The 12,898-nt window shown below is 45.3% G+C and overlaps 1 protein-coding gene across 1 annotated transcript in view; it reads right to left on the reverse strand.

The window, feature by feature from the left end:
- Positions 1-12,898, reverse strand: part of LOC106590283 (reversion-inducing cysteine-rich protein with Kazal motifs) — a 56,343-nt gene that overhangs the window by 19,584 nt on the left and 23,861 nt on the right. Inside the window, exons 7-11 of the mRNA XM_014181125.3 lie at positions 11,393-11,426; positions 10,528-10,725; positions 9,445-9,709; positions 8,757-8,930; positions 2,052-2,264 (exon numbers count right to left, since the gene is read on the reverse strand). Coding sequence (XP_014036600.1) covers positions 2,052-2,264; positions 8,757-8,930; positions 9,445-9,709; positions 10,528-10,725; positions 11,393-11,426 — 884 coding nt within the window. The remainder of the gene's footprint in view (positions 1-2,051; positions 2,265-8,756; positions 8,931-9,444; positions 9,710-10,527; positions 10,726-11,392; positions 11,427-12,898) is intronic.

The following is a 12,898-nucleotide window of genomic DNA, read 5'->3' on the forward strand; positions in this document are numbered from 1 at the left end:
AGGGAATAAGCAGGACATCGGGAATCATCCAAACAGGATTTATTGAGAGTTCGCTGAATTTTGCAAACCTAATCGCAACGTTGCAAGGTGTTTCGAAATGATCGAAGGCTATGCAGCATTTACGGCAACGTACGCAATGTAACTTGAAACTCCTTTCTAGTTCGTATTTGACTGTGAAAGATTTTCATTCAGTGCAACACACTATCTAAAAACCGTTTCAAACAGTTTAAAGATGATGAACTTTAACCCAGTTTAGAGTTTAGCCAGGTCACATTTTCTTGTGGATACAAACAGACACATACTGTAGCATGGTCTGACTTGACAGATACAGCAGAAGGCCATTATTGAAAGTGAGGTCAGACGAAACACAAGACAGATTCCTATTCCCTGCATACATCGCACAGCATCCTCCTAGTGCCGGGAGAGCTTAGGTGCAGACATTAAAGTGCTGGACTTGCGTTTGAAGTGACTTGGGCTGCTCTCAGGCTTGCCACTGGCCCATATGTTACATTCCCAACCGTCTGTCTGCTCTGTTGATTTGCCATCCTGGGGTGTAATTTCCTTTCTAGTCCTTTATTGCGGTCTCAGCTTTTCTTACCCACACTGAGTTAAGAATGCATGTTGCGTTTCTGTTGCCTTGAGCGGGCTAGTGTAATAACGTACCTTTGTGCTGCAGGTAATCAGCATGGTACACCTGGCATTCCACACACTGAGCCAAATAGGATTGACAAAACAATTATGTGTGATAGAAAAGTCATTCACCCGAGAGCCGAAGATTAAGAGATTAAGTTGAGTTGTACAGGCTGTGTATGAGTAATTATTTAAAGAGACGGATTATTTGTACATGGGCATAAGCATGCATACACACACTCATGTACACGTACACACATAGACACACACACACACACATACATTTCTTGCTCAGACATGAACAGCGGAGCCACAGCGTTTAGTTGTACTGGACAGGGCCAATACAACATGCCAATCTAAGCCCTGACTGATGTATGTGGGGTTCTGCCCTGCCATCGCTCACTGACATCCCGTCTTTGTCCTCTGTGGCTGGGTATAGAGGGAGGGAGAGCCTGGGCGGGGGATACAGAGCTCCAGACAGGCCCCCTGACATCCCAAAGCAGCCCAGGAAGAATGACTCTGAAAGGGGTAGCGTGAGGAGGCCTAATCCCCCCCTTACCTCCAGAACAATGAAGGAGTGTGTGTGTCTGTCTGTCTGTCTATGTGTGTGTGTGTGTGTGTCTGCCCAAGGGCTCCCCCTAGAAATGCAAATGTAAATAAAGGTGCAACAAAAGGCCACTGTCACACACGTGTAGCGCCTGTGAATAAAGCCTGTCAGCTGGAACATGCTCCAGACCACATTGATAAGACCTCCACATACATTGGCTGTTACAGCCCTGAGGGCTAGCCTAGTGTACAGGTAAATGCTGGTGTGTTAACCACAGTCACTAACATGCTAACTACCCCATTCAGCCTGACAGAAGCCCAGGTGTGATTGCTCTCAGAGGAAAAAGCTCCAATCAAAAGATTTGCTTTCAGTCAAAGGATCTGCACGTAAATAACCTGAGGTGGGATAGTGAGTCAAGCCATGCAGAAACCACAACATCCTCCTCCCTGAGTCAATCTCACTACATGTTGTGTCAGCAGAGCGCTCTATATGAGATCACCTGGATTGGGTTCATGTGGTTTTTAGTTCCAGCTGGTACTTTGTCGGTCGTTTCCTGAGGGGGACTTTTTACTGTGACAACGGGAGTCGGTTGAAGGTGGGATGCTGTATGTACTTATTTAACTATTTATTAACTTTATTTTACCAGGTGGGTGATTTCAAGATAGAATGTTCTCTCAAAGGCGGGATAAATGGTAACGCATTAACAGCAGACCCACATTAAGCCAATCCCTGGACTAAAAAGCACTTTAAATGGGGATTCTCCAATGGACACTTTTTAGTCCAGGAGTTGGCTTAACCTGGGTCTGGGAAACTAGACCAAAGTCATACTAAATACGTGAAGTCAATTAACAGAATGAGAACAGAGGGTACGTACTTGCAGATGACGCTACCGCGGGACTTGCTGTAGCAGGGTTTGATCTGCAGGGCGCAGGCCACAGCCTTCCACATCTCCGGACGACACTTCCTGATGTCCAGGACGGGGATGTTCATAAAGGGCATCTTGATCGTCCCATTGGACCACAGCTTGATGTCGTTCATGGCGCCCTGGTCTGATTGGATGTTACAGCTACGGAACAGCTCAGTGGGCCTGGAGTCAATAAGACCGGGAGACGTGATAGAATTAGCAGATGGACTCAATAGAACACGCATCTATCAGAATGAATACAAATGTGCACACAACAGAAACACAGCGAATCGGTTAACATATTTGGGATGGGTGCTAGGTTGCTTCGACTCGAGGTTAGGACACGGACACAAAGTGAGTCACAAAGGGAATCTTACTACAGAAGACAAAAACCCATGTCCATATACACCAAAACGTAACACACAACACTACCTCTCTCTGTCTAATGGGTTGCATGTTCACTCTGCCCTGTGAGTCCAGATGTTGTGTCCACAGCTCAACGGCACATGCATGTGGCTGTGATGATGTCACACCCCGGCCAGCCGGACGGCCACTGTTTACTACTATTAGTCACTGCAGAAACATCCCAGATACAAGCCAGGAACAAAAGACCAACGGCTGGGGCCGAGAAGCACTACTTCCTGAAGAAACCTGTTGCTGGGGCGAGGACTATTTTCTTTAATGATCTACGGGAGGTGTCTTTCATGTCCGTCCAGTGTGGACCGGCTGATTGGCAGGTTTATGTAGGTCCAGTGTGGACCGGCTGATTGGTAGGTTTATGCAGGTCCAGTGTGGACCGGCTGATTGGTAGGTTTATGTAGGTCCAGTGTGGACCGGCTGATTGGTAGGTTTATGTAGGTCCAGTGTGGACCGGCTGATTGGCAGGTTTATGTAGGTCCAGTGTGGACCGGCTGATTGGTAGGTTTATGCAGGTCCAGTGTGGACCGGCTGATTGGTAGGTTTATGCAGGTCCAGTGTGGACCGGCTGATTGGTAGGTTTATGTAGGTCCAGTGTGGACCGGCTGATTGGTAGGTTTATGTAGGTCCAGTGTGGACCGGCTGATTGGTAGGTTTATGTAGGTCCAGTGTGGACCGGCTGATTGGTAGGTTTATGTAGGTCCAGTGTGGACCGGCTGATTGGTAGGTTTATGTAGGTCCAGTGTGGACCGGCTGATTGGTAGGTTTATGTAGGTCCAGTGTGGACCGGCTGATTGGTAGGTTTATGTAGGTCCAGTGTGGACCGGCTGATTGGTAGGTTTATGTAGGTCCAGTGTGGACCGGCTGATTGGTAGGTTTATGTAGGTCCAGTGTGGGCTGGGTGAGGGAGGGATATTTCCAGGGCTGAGGTTGGATGTGGTCTAGCGCTGATCTCCAGCCAGTGGTTGATTTAATAACAGCCTTTAAAATCTCCCACTGGCCACTCATGCTGCCTTGCCGTGTGTGTGTGTGTGTGTGTGTGTTTGTGTGTGTGTGTCAGAGGTGGGACCAAGTTACTATTATTCGAGTCACCAGCAAGTCTCAAGTCACAAGATCCGGGTCTCAAGTCGAGTCACAAGTAGAACGAGTCTCGAGTCCATTCCAAGTCATGCATTCTAAGAGCAAGTCAAGTCCAGTCACAAGTTTTTTCTAGTCAAGTGTCAAGTCATGTAAAAAAAAACTAAAAAACGTTACATGAAATGAATTGTGTTGGATGGCGAGGTGCTACAGACAGCTATATCGGTCACTAATATTAAAGGCCCATTGCACTACTTTCTGAAAAAATACTTTTTCAGGGGTGCTGCAGCACCCTCAACACCCCTACTTCCTGCGGCTATGAATGTGTCATTACATCCATGCGGCTATGAATGTGTCATTACATCCATAAATAAAAACGCAAGACACAGAAATAAACTGCGTTTTGCACCTGCATTTTGTGCTGAAAGTCATTTATGTTAACAGTCATGATCAACTAGGGATGTTATGTCACTTCTGTTATGTCCAGAGCAAGCAGGATCATACAGCCTAGTTGTAAGCAGCTGTCATAGGCGTCGTTGAAAGGAGACCAAGGTGCAGCGTGTATAGTGCTCATTCTTTGTCTTTAATGAAATACACTTTCAACAACAAAACAACAAAAGACCGAGAACAGTCCCGTCCGGTACACTAAACTAAACGGAAACAACCACCCACAAAACCCCATGAAAAACAGGCTGCCTAAGTATGGCTTCCAATCAGAGACAACGATAGACAGCTGCCTCTGATTGGAAACCATACCTGGCCACAACATAGAAAATGACAACATAGAATGAAACTCTAGACAACCCACATAGAAAACAGAAAACCCAAAACACATAGACGAAACACCCCCCTGTCACGCCCTGACCAATCTACTAGGGAAGAATGACCTCATACCAGGGTCAGGACGTGACAGCAGCAGAGGTTGATGATCTGCTGTATGCAGCGGTTAGAAAGCATGGTCTGTCTTTAGCCTTTCTCTTCCTCACAAATATCGTAATAAATTCGGCAGAATGTTACATCTTCATCCCATAAGTATTAAAGGCAGTGCGATGTTACAGCTCTCTTCGGACAAGCCAGTACGCAGAACTGATGTATATAGCCTAATTAACTCAACCAAACTAGGAATATCTGAAATATGAAAATGATCAATGAAATCGCCATGTAGACAATTGTTCTGGGAAATATATGTTCGTAGCAGACTGCTAAACTGCAGTCTATATGGATAATGAAAACGTAGGCTACTCTGTTTCTGTCGGCATAACCCGGAGAAAATTAAACAAGTGCTTTCTAGTCACTAATCTGAATATGTGCGCCCGCCTTTGCGCGCCAATGCTGATGACTGGTCATTGGTCAAGACGCTCAACTCTTCGTTTCTGAAGCACAGATAAGATGTTTTTGAGACAATCATTTGGTGCAATGCCGTAGGCCTATGTTCGTGACCAGATCAAATAGGCAAATGTATAAATATCAAATACAAATGGTAGACTTATAGCCTACCTATGTAATCTATTAAAATATGTAAACTATGAACAATATGGATTCTTCCCATTCAGTTTCATACTCGCACCCCTCAAAAGAGGACCACTAGCTCACTCGACCTGTGTTGATTGACAGTTTTCTGGTCCAATCAGAGGACCGAGTGTATGTTTAACTAGCCAATCTGTTGTGTGTTTGTTTTGCAAAATACTGAGAGTAATCCACGGCAACTCTGTGCCACAAAATGAGTGTCAAAACGTTACAAAACATGGATAGATAATTTCAAGTCATCAGTCTCAAGTCAAAGTCGAGTCCCGAGTCTTGAGGGTTCAGTTGTTTTATTTTATATCAAGTCAGTCTCAAGTCTTCACATTTTTGAGTCCAAGTCATGTGACTGGAGTCCACACCTCTGGTGTGTGTGTGTGTGTGTGTGTGTGTGTGTGTGTGTGTGTGTGTGTGTGTGTGTGTGTGTGTGTGTGTGTGTGGTGAGTGAGGGGGAAGGAAAGTGATGTCTTGACCACAAGCAGAGAGACCACAGCCTTACCTCAGCTCCAGGACATGAACCAAATGTGACCCCATGGGTGGGTAGTGGGTAATGGTCACAGAGGCTTTCCACTCCACCCAAAAATAAACTTTAATGACCTCTTCACTTTTATTTACAGTGACTCGTGCCTATTCTCGCTCTCACTCTTTTATGTCTCTCTACACATTGAAAACCCCCCAGATGGAAAGGAAGGAAAGTGTCTCCAATTAAAGCATAGGTATTTAGGATTGTTATTAAATACATTTCATTTTCACCAAGCAGGCTCAATACAGTCAGTGAGTCAGCTATTCCTCATGTAACTCAATATTTTCTTCTTAATAAAGACAGATTAACTTAAAATAGGCATGGTGTTTATGGCAACCGTTTCCATACTCTCAGTCAGTAACTAGAACGATAAGAGTTAAATCAAAGTTAGTGGTCTGGCTACAAAGTCACCTTGAGTCAACCGGAGTCAACATCCTGGGGCCTGGGTGTGTGTACATGACCTCTTTACCCCACTTCCCTCTCAGAATGATTGGCATGTGGATTGAGACTTCCTGCCATGGGCTTTGGTGGGCCTTGGGCCATGCCAGGAAAATAATATTGTCCAGACAGACAGGCAGACAGACGGGTGGATGGACAGACAGACAGATAGCCAGCCAGACAGACAGACAGAGGTCACAATGTTTTTTTTAGCCTCCAGCCCTATTTAACTTCCATACTGCGAATGTGCCCCCACGCCGCTGGTCACCCCAGCTTTTGAACCCCTGAGGGGGGGAAGACTCTCGTGCAATGGCCCCGGGACTCCTTCAAAGGAAATGAGAGCTAGCCTTTGTTTCTCTGTACTCTAAATCCCACAGTGGGGAGCAGCGGTGCCATCATCTAAAGAGGAATTCATTGATCTTCTCCAATGAAAATAATACATGGAATACTTGGGATTTCCAAATCTTCTCTACGAGGGCCTACCATGAGAAGTTTCAATTACTTTTTTTGTTTGATTGAACATTGATTACATCGTTTGCCTGCCGGGCTGCAATTCAAGCGTTGATACAGTATGTTTTATGATAATCATGACGTTATGGTTATCATTATTATTGTGTTGTAACCGATACAGTCAACAGACAAAGACATATGGAAAACTATATCACAGAGAAAGAGAGGTCAAGCGATGAGATGAAGTTCAAGTCTGTAGCTCACGTTCTTCAGATCCCCTACTATCCAATCATATATTTTCTCTGTCCCTGACTTCAGCCTGGAAAAACAATGCTTTTGAAACCGGACAAAGCAAATGGAATGGAGCTTTGTGGACAGTGGGGATGAGTCCACGAGTGGGGATCATTCTGTTGAACTGTGTGTGTTTGTGTGAGTTCGCCCGCCGGGCTTTGATGGCGTCCAGCATGGGTCTCAGGCCCTGTCCCAAGCCAGGATGCAGCAAGCTGTGACATGGCTGGCCTCCAAGGTCAAATGAATTTGTTGAAGGGAACCCACACATCATAAACTATAGTAGCACACACACACACACACACACACACACACACACACACACACACACACACACACACACACACACACACACACACACACACACACACACACACACACACACTTTCTCTCTATCCTTTTCTCTTTCCTTCTTTCTCGGTGACCTCTAAACAACCTAGCACAGAGTCATGGAAGCCGACCACAACACTCACAGAGCCTATAAAGCAACATCGTCGACAACTAGTCATTGTCTCTCTGAAGAGACCCCAGAGGTCTTGGTTTCACCCGGCCCCAACCAGTTGGCCAGCCATAATGACTAGCATGGGAGCGACTAGACACAGGGCTTCGTTTCACAACCAACGTTTAAACAGAAAGATAAATACATGAAACGTACCAATGTCATTGTGTTAACTGCAGTGTATTATTTCATGTGGTTACTAGGCTGTTGGTTCCCGTTTGGGTTTGGAGGTGCACATAGGGTTATGTATGGGAGCCACTAACCCACCAACCACGGTGCTGGGGAAAATGGTGGGGTGGATGCACTCACTCCCTCACTACCCAACCTCGCCTTCTCCCCTGACCTTCCTGTGACACTCCAGGACTAAAAACATCACATTAGCCTAGCCTGCGTCAGACCAGCCCAATGGTTGAGGTGATGGAGAACATGGGTTTGCAGGATGCGTGTGGACGTGTGACTAAATAAAAAGGCCCAACAATGCAACAGAGCATTACAGACTCATTTTTGGATGTATGCAGTCGTTGTGGACGTTGGATTTTGAGTTAGTCAGTACAGTATAGTAGGTATCAGACCTGTTGTAGACCTATTGTAGGTCTGGTACAGTGTGCTATAGTCTGGTACAGTCTGGTACAGTGTGGTTCTGTGTGGTTCAGTTCGTAAAAACGTGGCACTAACAATGCAAATGTTGTGAATTTGCTGCAGGGATCTCATACAAAAATGTATGCATAAAATAATCTCCTAAGAGTGTCATATATTGCAACTATATTATAATAATAATAATAATAATAATAATACAGTCCCTTCAGAAAGTATTCACACCCCTTGAGTTTTTCCGCATTTTCTTGTGTTACAAAGTAGGATAAAAGTGGATTTAATTGTCATTTTTTGTCAATAATCTACACAAAATACTCTTTAATGTCAAAGTGGAAGAAAAATGCATCCTTTAAAAAAAAATATATATATATTTTTTTTAATTTGATTAATTAAAAAAAAAATTTACTCCTTTTTCTCCCCAATTTCATGGTATCCAATTGGTAGTTACAGTCTTGTCCCATCGCTGCAACTCCCGTACGGACTCGGGAGAGGCAAAGGTCGAGAGCCATGCGTCCTCCGAAACACAACCCAACCAAGCCGCACTGCTTCTTGAAACAATGTCCGCTTAATCCGGAAGCCAGCCGCACCAATGTGTCGGAGGAAACACCGTGCACCTGCCGACCGTGTCAGCGTGCATTGCGCCCGGACACCCACAGGAGTCGCTAGTGCGCAATGGGACAAGAACATCCCTGCCGGCCAAACCCTCCCCTAACCCGGACGATGCTGGGCCAATTGTGTGCCGCCCCCATGGGTCTCACGGTTGCGGCCGGCTGCGACAGAGCCTGGACTCTAACCAGGATCTCTAGTGGCACAGCTGGTATATATACCTAGCTACCTATCTGGTATAGTAGCTAGGTATATACCATACCTGTTGTTGAAGTTGGTGCAGTAGGCCAGGTCCTTACAGCCCAGCTGGCAGGGCTCCCTGACGTCGGCCAAACAGGTGATCAGGTCCGTCTCCACAGGGTTGTACTCGCACATCTGATCAAACTCCTGCCATGTCTGAGTGCCCCAGTTGGTGCTGATCTCCTGACACATGTCCCTTTTGGTTGACAAAACCCCAGTTAAACATACAGACAGAGACACAATTCAGGAATGTAAAACCAGACTCAAATGTACATTGTCTTTGAACAATGTAAAAATCTCCATAACTTTGAGTGTGCCTAACCTTCTGGCCCATCTAACTGTATAAAGTCATCTGAAATTGTACATCTTGAAATGTGCAATAATCTCAAATCTGAAAACACGTTTTCACATGTGTAGTTTCATGTTATCACATGTTGCTTTATATGTTGTCATATGTGATTACATGAAAATGTGTTTTTGGAACACTTCATGTGTTAACTTGAAATTCATGTGGTTTCCATAAGGCTCTGTAGCTAGCTCAGTTGGTAGAGCATGGTCCTTGTAATGCCAGGATAGGGGGTTCAACTCCCAGGACCACCGATATGTAAAATGTACGCACAACTGACTTTGTCGCTTTGGATAAAAGTGTCTGCTAAATGGCATATATATTATTATAAGCATCTCATCAGAGTACAATGACTCCAACTAACCGGCACAATGAGGTATTGGCTTTGGAGCAGCAGTGCAGCTTGGCGCCGTCCATCTTGGCGGTGGGGGAGGTCTCCGTCTCGCTCTTGGTGGGGGGGTGGGCGCTGCCCAGGAAGCACTGCCACAGAGGGTCCTGGGGCAGTGGCTGGCTGCCACACTCATCGATCAGGCCCTCCATGATCTCATGCTCCGTGGTCATGGTGCGAAGGATGCGCCGGCATGCCACCTGGCAGTGGGGCTCATCGGCCCGGTCGCAGCAGTACAGGCCTGGATGGACGAACAAACTTAGTGATAGGCAGTGATGGGAGGAAGGCAACACAGACATAAGATTGGCTATATTAAATGGGGTCCTGATAGATTAGTATTTCAATTCAATGAAATATATTTTTCTTTACTCCTGAGGGGTATTTACTTGGGCAATTATTTGGGTATAAGACTACTCATTATCTATGGGGTTGCTGATAGGTTAGTATCAGATTATTATTATAATTTTTGGTTTTTAAATTTAACCTTTATTTAACTAGGCAAGTCAGAAGAACAAATTCTTATTTACAAAGACGGCTTACCGGGGAACAGTGGGTTAACTGCCTTGTTCAGGGGCAGAACGAAAGATTTTTACCTTGTTAGCTTGGGGAGTCGATCCAGCAACCTTTTGGTTACTGGCCCAACGCCCTAACCACTAGGCTACAAAGCACAGATATACGCAGTATCTACAAAGCTCCTGATAGGTCAGTATTAGATATACTCAGTATCTACAAAGCTCCTGATAGGTCTGTATTAGATATACTCAGTATCTACGACGCTCCTGATACGTCAGTATTAGATATACTCATTATCTACGACGCTCCTGATACGTCAGTATTAGATATAGTCATTATCTATGACGCTCCTGATAGGTCAGTATTAGATATACCCATTATCTACGACGCTCCTGATAGGTCAGTATTAGATATACCCATTATCTACGACGCCCCTGATAGGTCAGTATTCGATATACTCATTATCTACGACACTCCTGATAGGTCAGTATTAGATATACTCATTATCTACGACACTCCTGATAGGTCAGTATTAGATATACTTACTGTCTATGGGGCTCCTAATAGGGTAAGACTTGGTGTAGTTGCCCACACAGCCAATGAGCTCGGGGCTGATGCTCTGGCAGTATTCCTTGACAGCTTTGATTTGAGAGACGGTTGGGGAAGAGTCTGTCCGGAAGATAGCCTGGCAGTACTCTCTACAGTTGGTGTGTCTCCCTGCGTAGCTGCAGCATACCGAGCCCACTGAGGCAGCACAGACAGACAACACAGTTACAACTTGCTTTCCATCAGTCGTTCACTTCAATGGAATTGTAAACAGAATCGAATAGAAAATAGTTAATTATTATTATTATAAATGATATTTAGTCTATTTTGTTTTTAAATAGCCTTTAGCTTCATAAAATTTATGACAGACATCGCAAACATGATCGACATTCAAGCATCAGGAATTCTTCTTTGCTGAATTAAGAGTAGAATAGAGTAGACTTCCAGGATTTCCTAGAGAATAGTCTGATTAAATATGCATGGTGAACATTGGGGGTGATCCTCAGTTGCTAGACTTCAGGGAAGTCCAAGACCTCACATCCTCATAATCGCCCAAAGGCATGTCTGTCACATCTGTGGTGGGCTTGTCTGCAAGGCAGTTTCACACCACCACATTCCAGCTCCGAATACAAATAAGGGCTTCATCGGCTGGCTGACTCCGTGACAGATTAAATCATTTCTGCGGACCAAAGGTCAAGACCTTGCCTTTCAGGCACGTAAACACGGCTCGTCAAGTGGTGACTCTTTTCCTCCTCACAGAGGTCAAAGGGCCCTGAGCTGACTCCATGTTTAATCACACTGGAAATTCGCGCTCAGATTGGTGGACTTAGGCTAGCAGCTTGTCATGGAGATTTGGGAAACTTACTCTCATTTTTGATGATACAGCTGTAGAGTGGTTTCTGGAAATGAGAAGAAAAAAAATGTTGTGATCAGAAGTATAATTGAAAAAAAAAAAAAATCCCCCTCTTTCTCTCTCTCTCGGTCTCCCCTCTTTCTTTCTCTCTCTCTCCCCCTCTATCTCGCTCTCCCCCTTTCTCTCTCTCTCTCTCTCTCCCCCTCTTTTTCTCTCTCTCTCTCTCTCTCTCCCCCTCTTTTTCTCTCTCCCCTCTTTCTCTCTCTCTCGGTCTCCCCCTCTTTCTTTCTCTCTCTCTCTCTCTCTCTCTCTCTCTCGGTCTCCCCTCTTTCTTTCTCTCTCTCTCCCCCCTCTATCGCTCTCTCCCCCTTTCTCTCTCCCTCTCTCTCTCTCTCTCCCCCCCTCTTTTTCTCTCTCCCCCTTTCTCTCTCTCTCTCTCTCTCCCTCTCTCTCTCTCCCCCTCTTTTTCTCTCTCCCCTCTTTCTCTCTCTCTCTCTCTCTCCCTCTTTCTCTCTCTCTCGGTCTCCCCCTCTTTCTTTCTCTCTCTCTCTCTCTCTCCCCCTCTATCTCTCTATCCCCCTTTCTCTCTCTCTCTCTCTCTCCCTTTTTTCTCTCTCCCCTCTTTCTCTCTCTCTCTCTCCCCCTCTCTCTCGGTCTCCCCCTCTCTCTCGGTCTCCCCCTCTTTCTTTCTTTCTTTCTTTCTTTCTTTCTTTCTTTCTTTCTTTCTTTCTTTCTTTCTTTCTTTCTTTCTTTCTTTCTTTTTTTCTTTCTTTCTCTCTCTCTCTCCCCTCTCTCTCTCTCTCTCTCTCCCCCTTTCTCTCTCACTCTCTCCCCATCTTTCTCTCTCTCCCCCCCTCTTTCTCTCTCTCTCTCTATTTCTCTCCACCCCGCCCCCCTCTCTCCATCCCTCTTTCTTTCTTTCTATCTCTCATCAAATGGGTATCCAGGGCAGTGATTGGGGACATTGAGCTGTGTAGGGTGCCGTCTTTTGGACCTGAGTCTCTGTGGTCAGTAAAGATACCATGGAACCTATCGTCAGAGTAGGGGTGTAAACCCCGGTGTCCTGGCTAAATTCCCAATCTGGCCCTCATAGCATCATGGTCACTTAATCGCCCGCTTCCAATTGGCTCATTCATCGCCCCTCCTCTCCCCTGTAACTATTCCCCAGGTCGTTGCTGTAAATGAGAATGTGTTTTCAGTCAACTTACCTGGTAAAATAAGGCTTAAAAAAAGTTTTATTTTAAAAATACATAAAAACGGTCCTGTCCTAAGTACTGTTAAAACTTCATCTGAAAACTAACTGGCTTCTTTCCAACAACACCATAGATATCACGCCCTGACCTTAGAGAGCCTTTTTATTTCTCTATTTGGTTAGGTCAGGGTGTGATTTGGGTGGACATTCTAGTTTTTCTATTTCTTCGTTTGCCGGGTATGGTCCCCAATCAGAGGCAGCTGTCTATCGCTGTCTATCATACTTAGGCAGCCTTTTTCCCACCTTAGTTTGTGGGATCTTGTTTT

This window comes from Salmo salar, chromosome 29 (genome assembly GCF_965601325.2).
Source record: "Salmo salar chromosome 29, fSalSal1, whole genome shotgun sequence".
Lineage (NCBI taxonomy): Eukaryota > Metazoa > Chordata > Actinopteri > Salmoniformes > Salmonidae > Salmo > Salmo salar.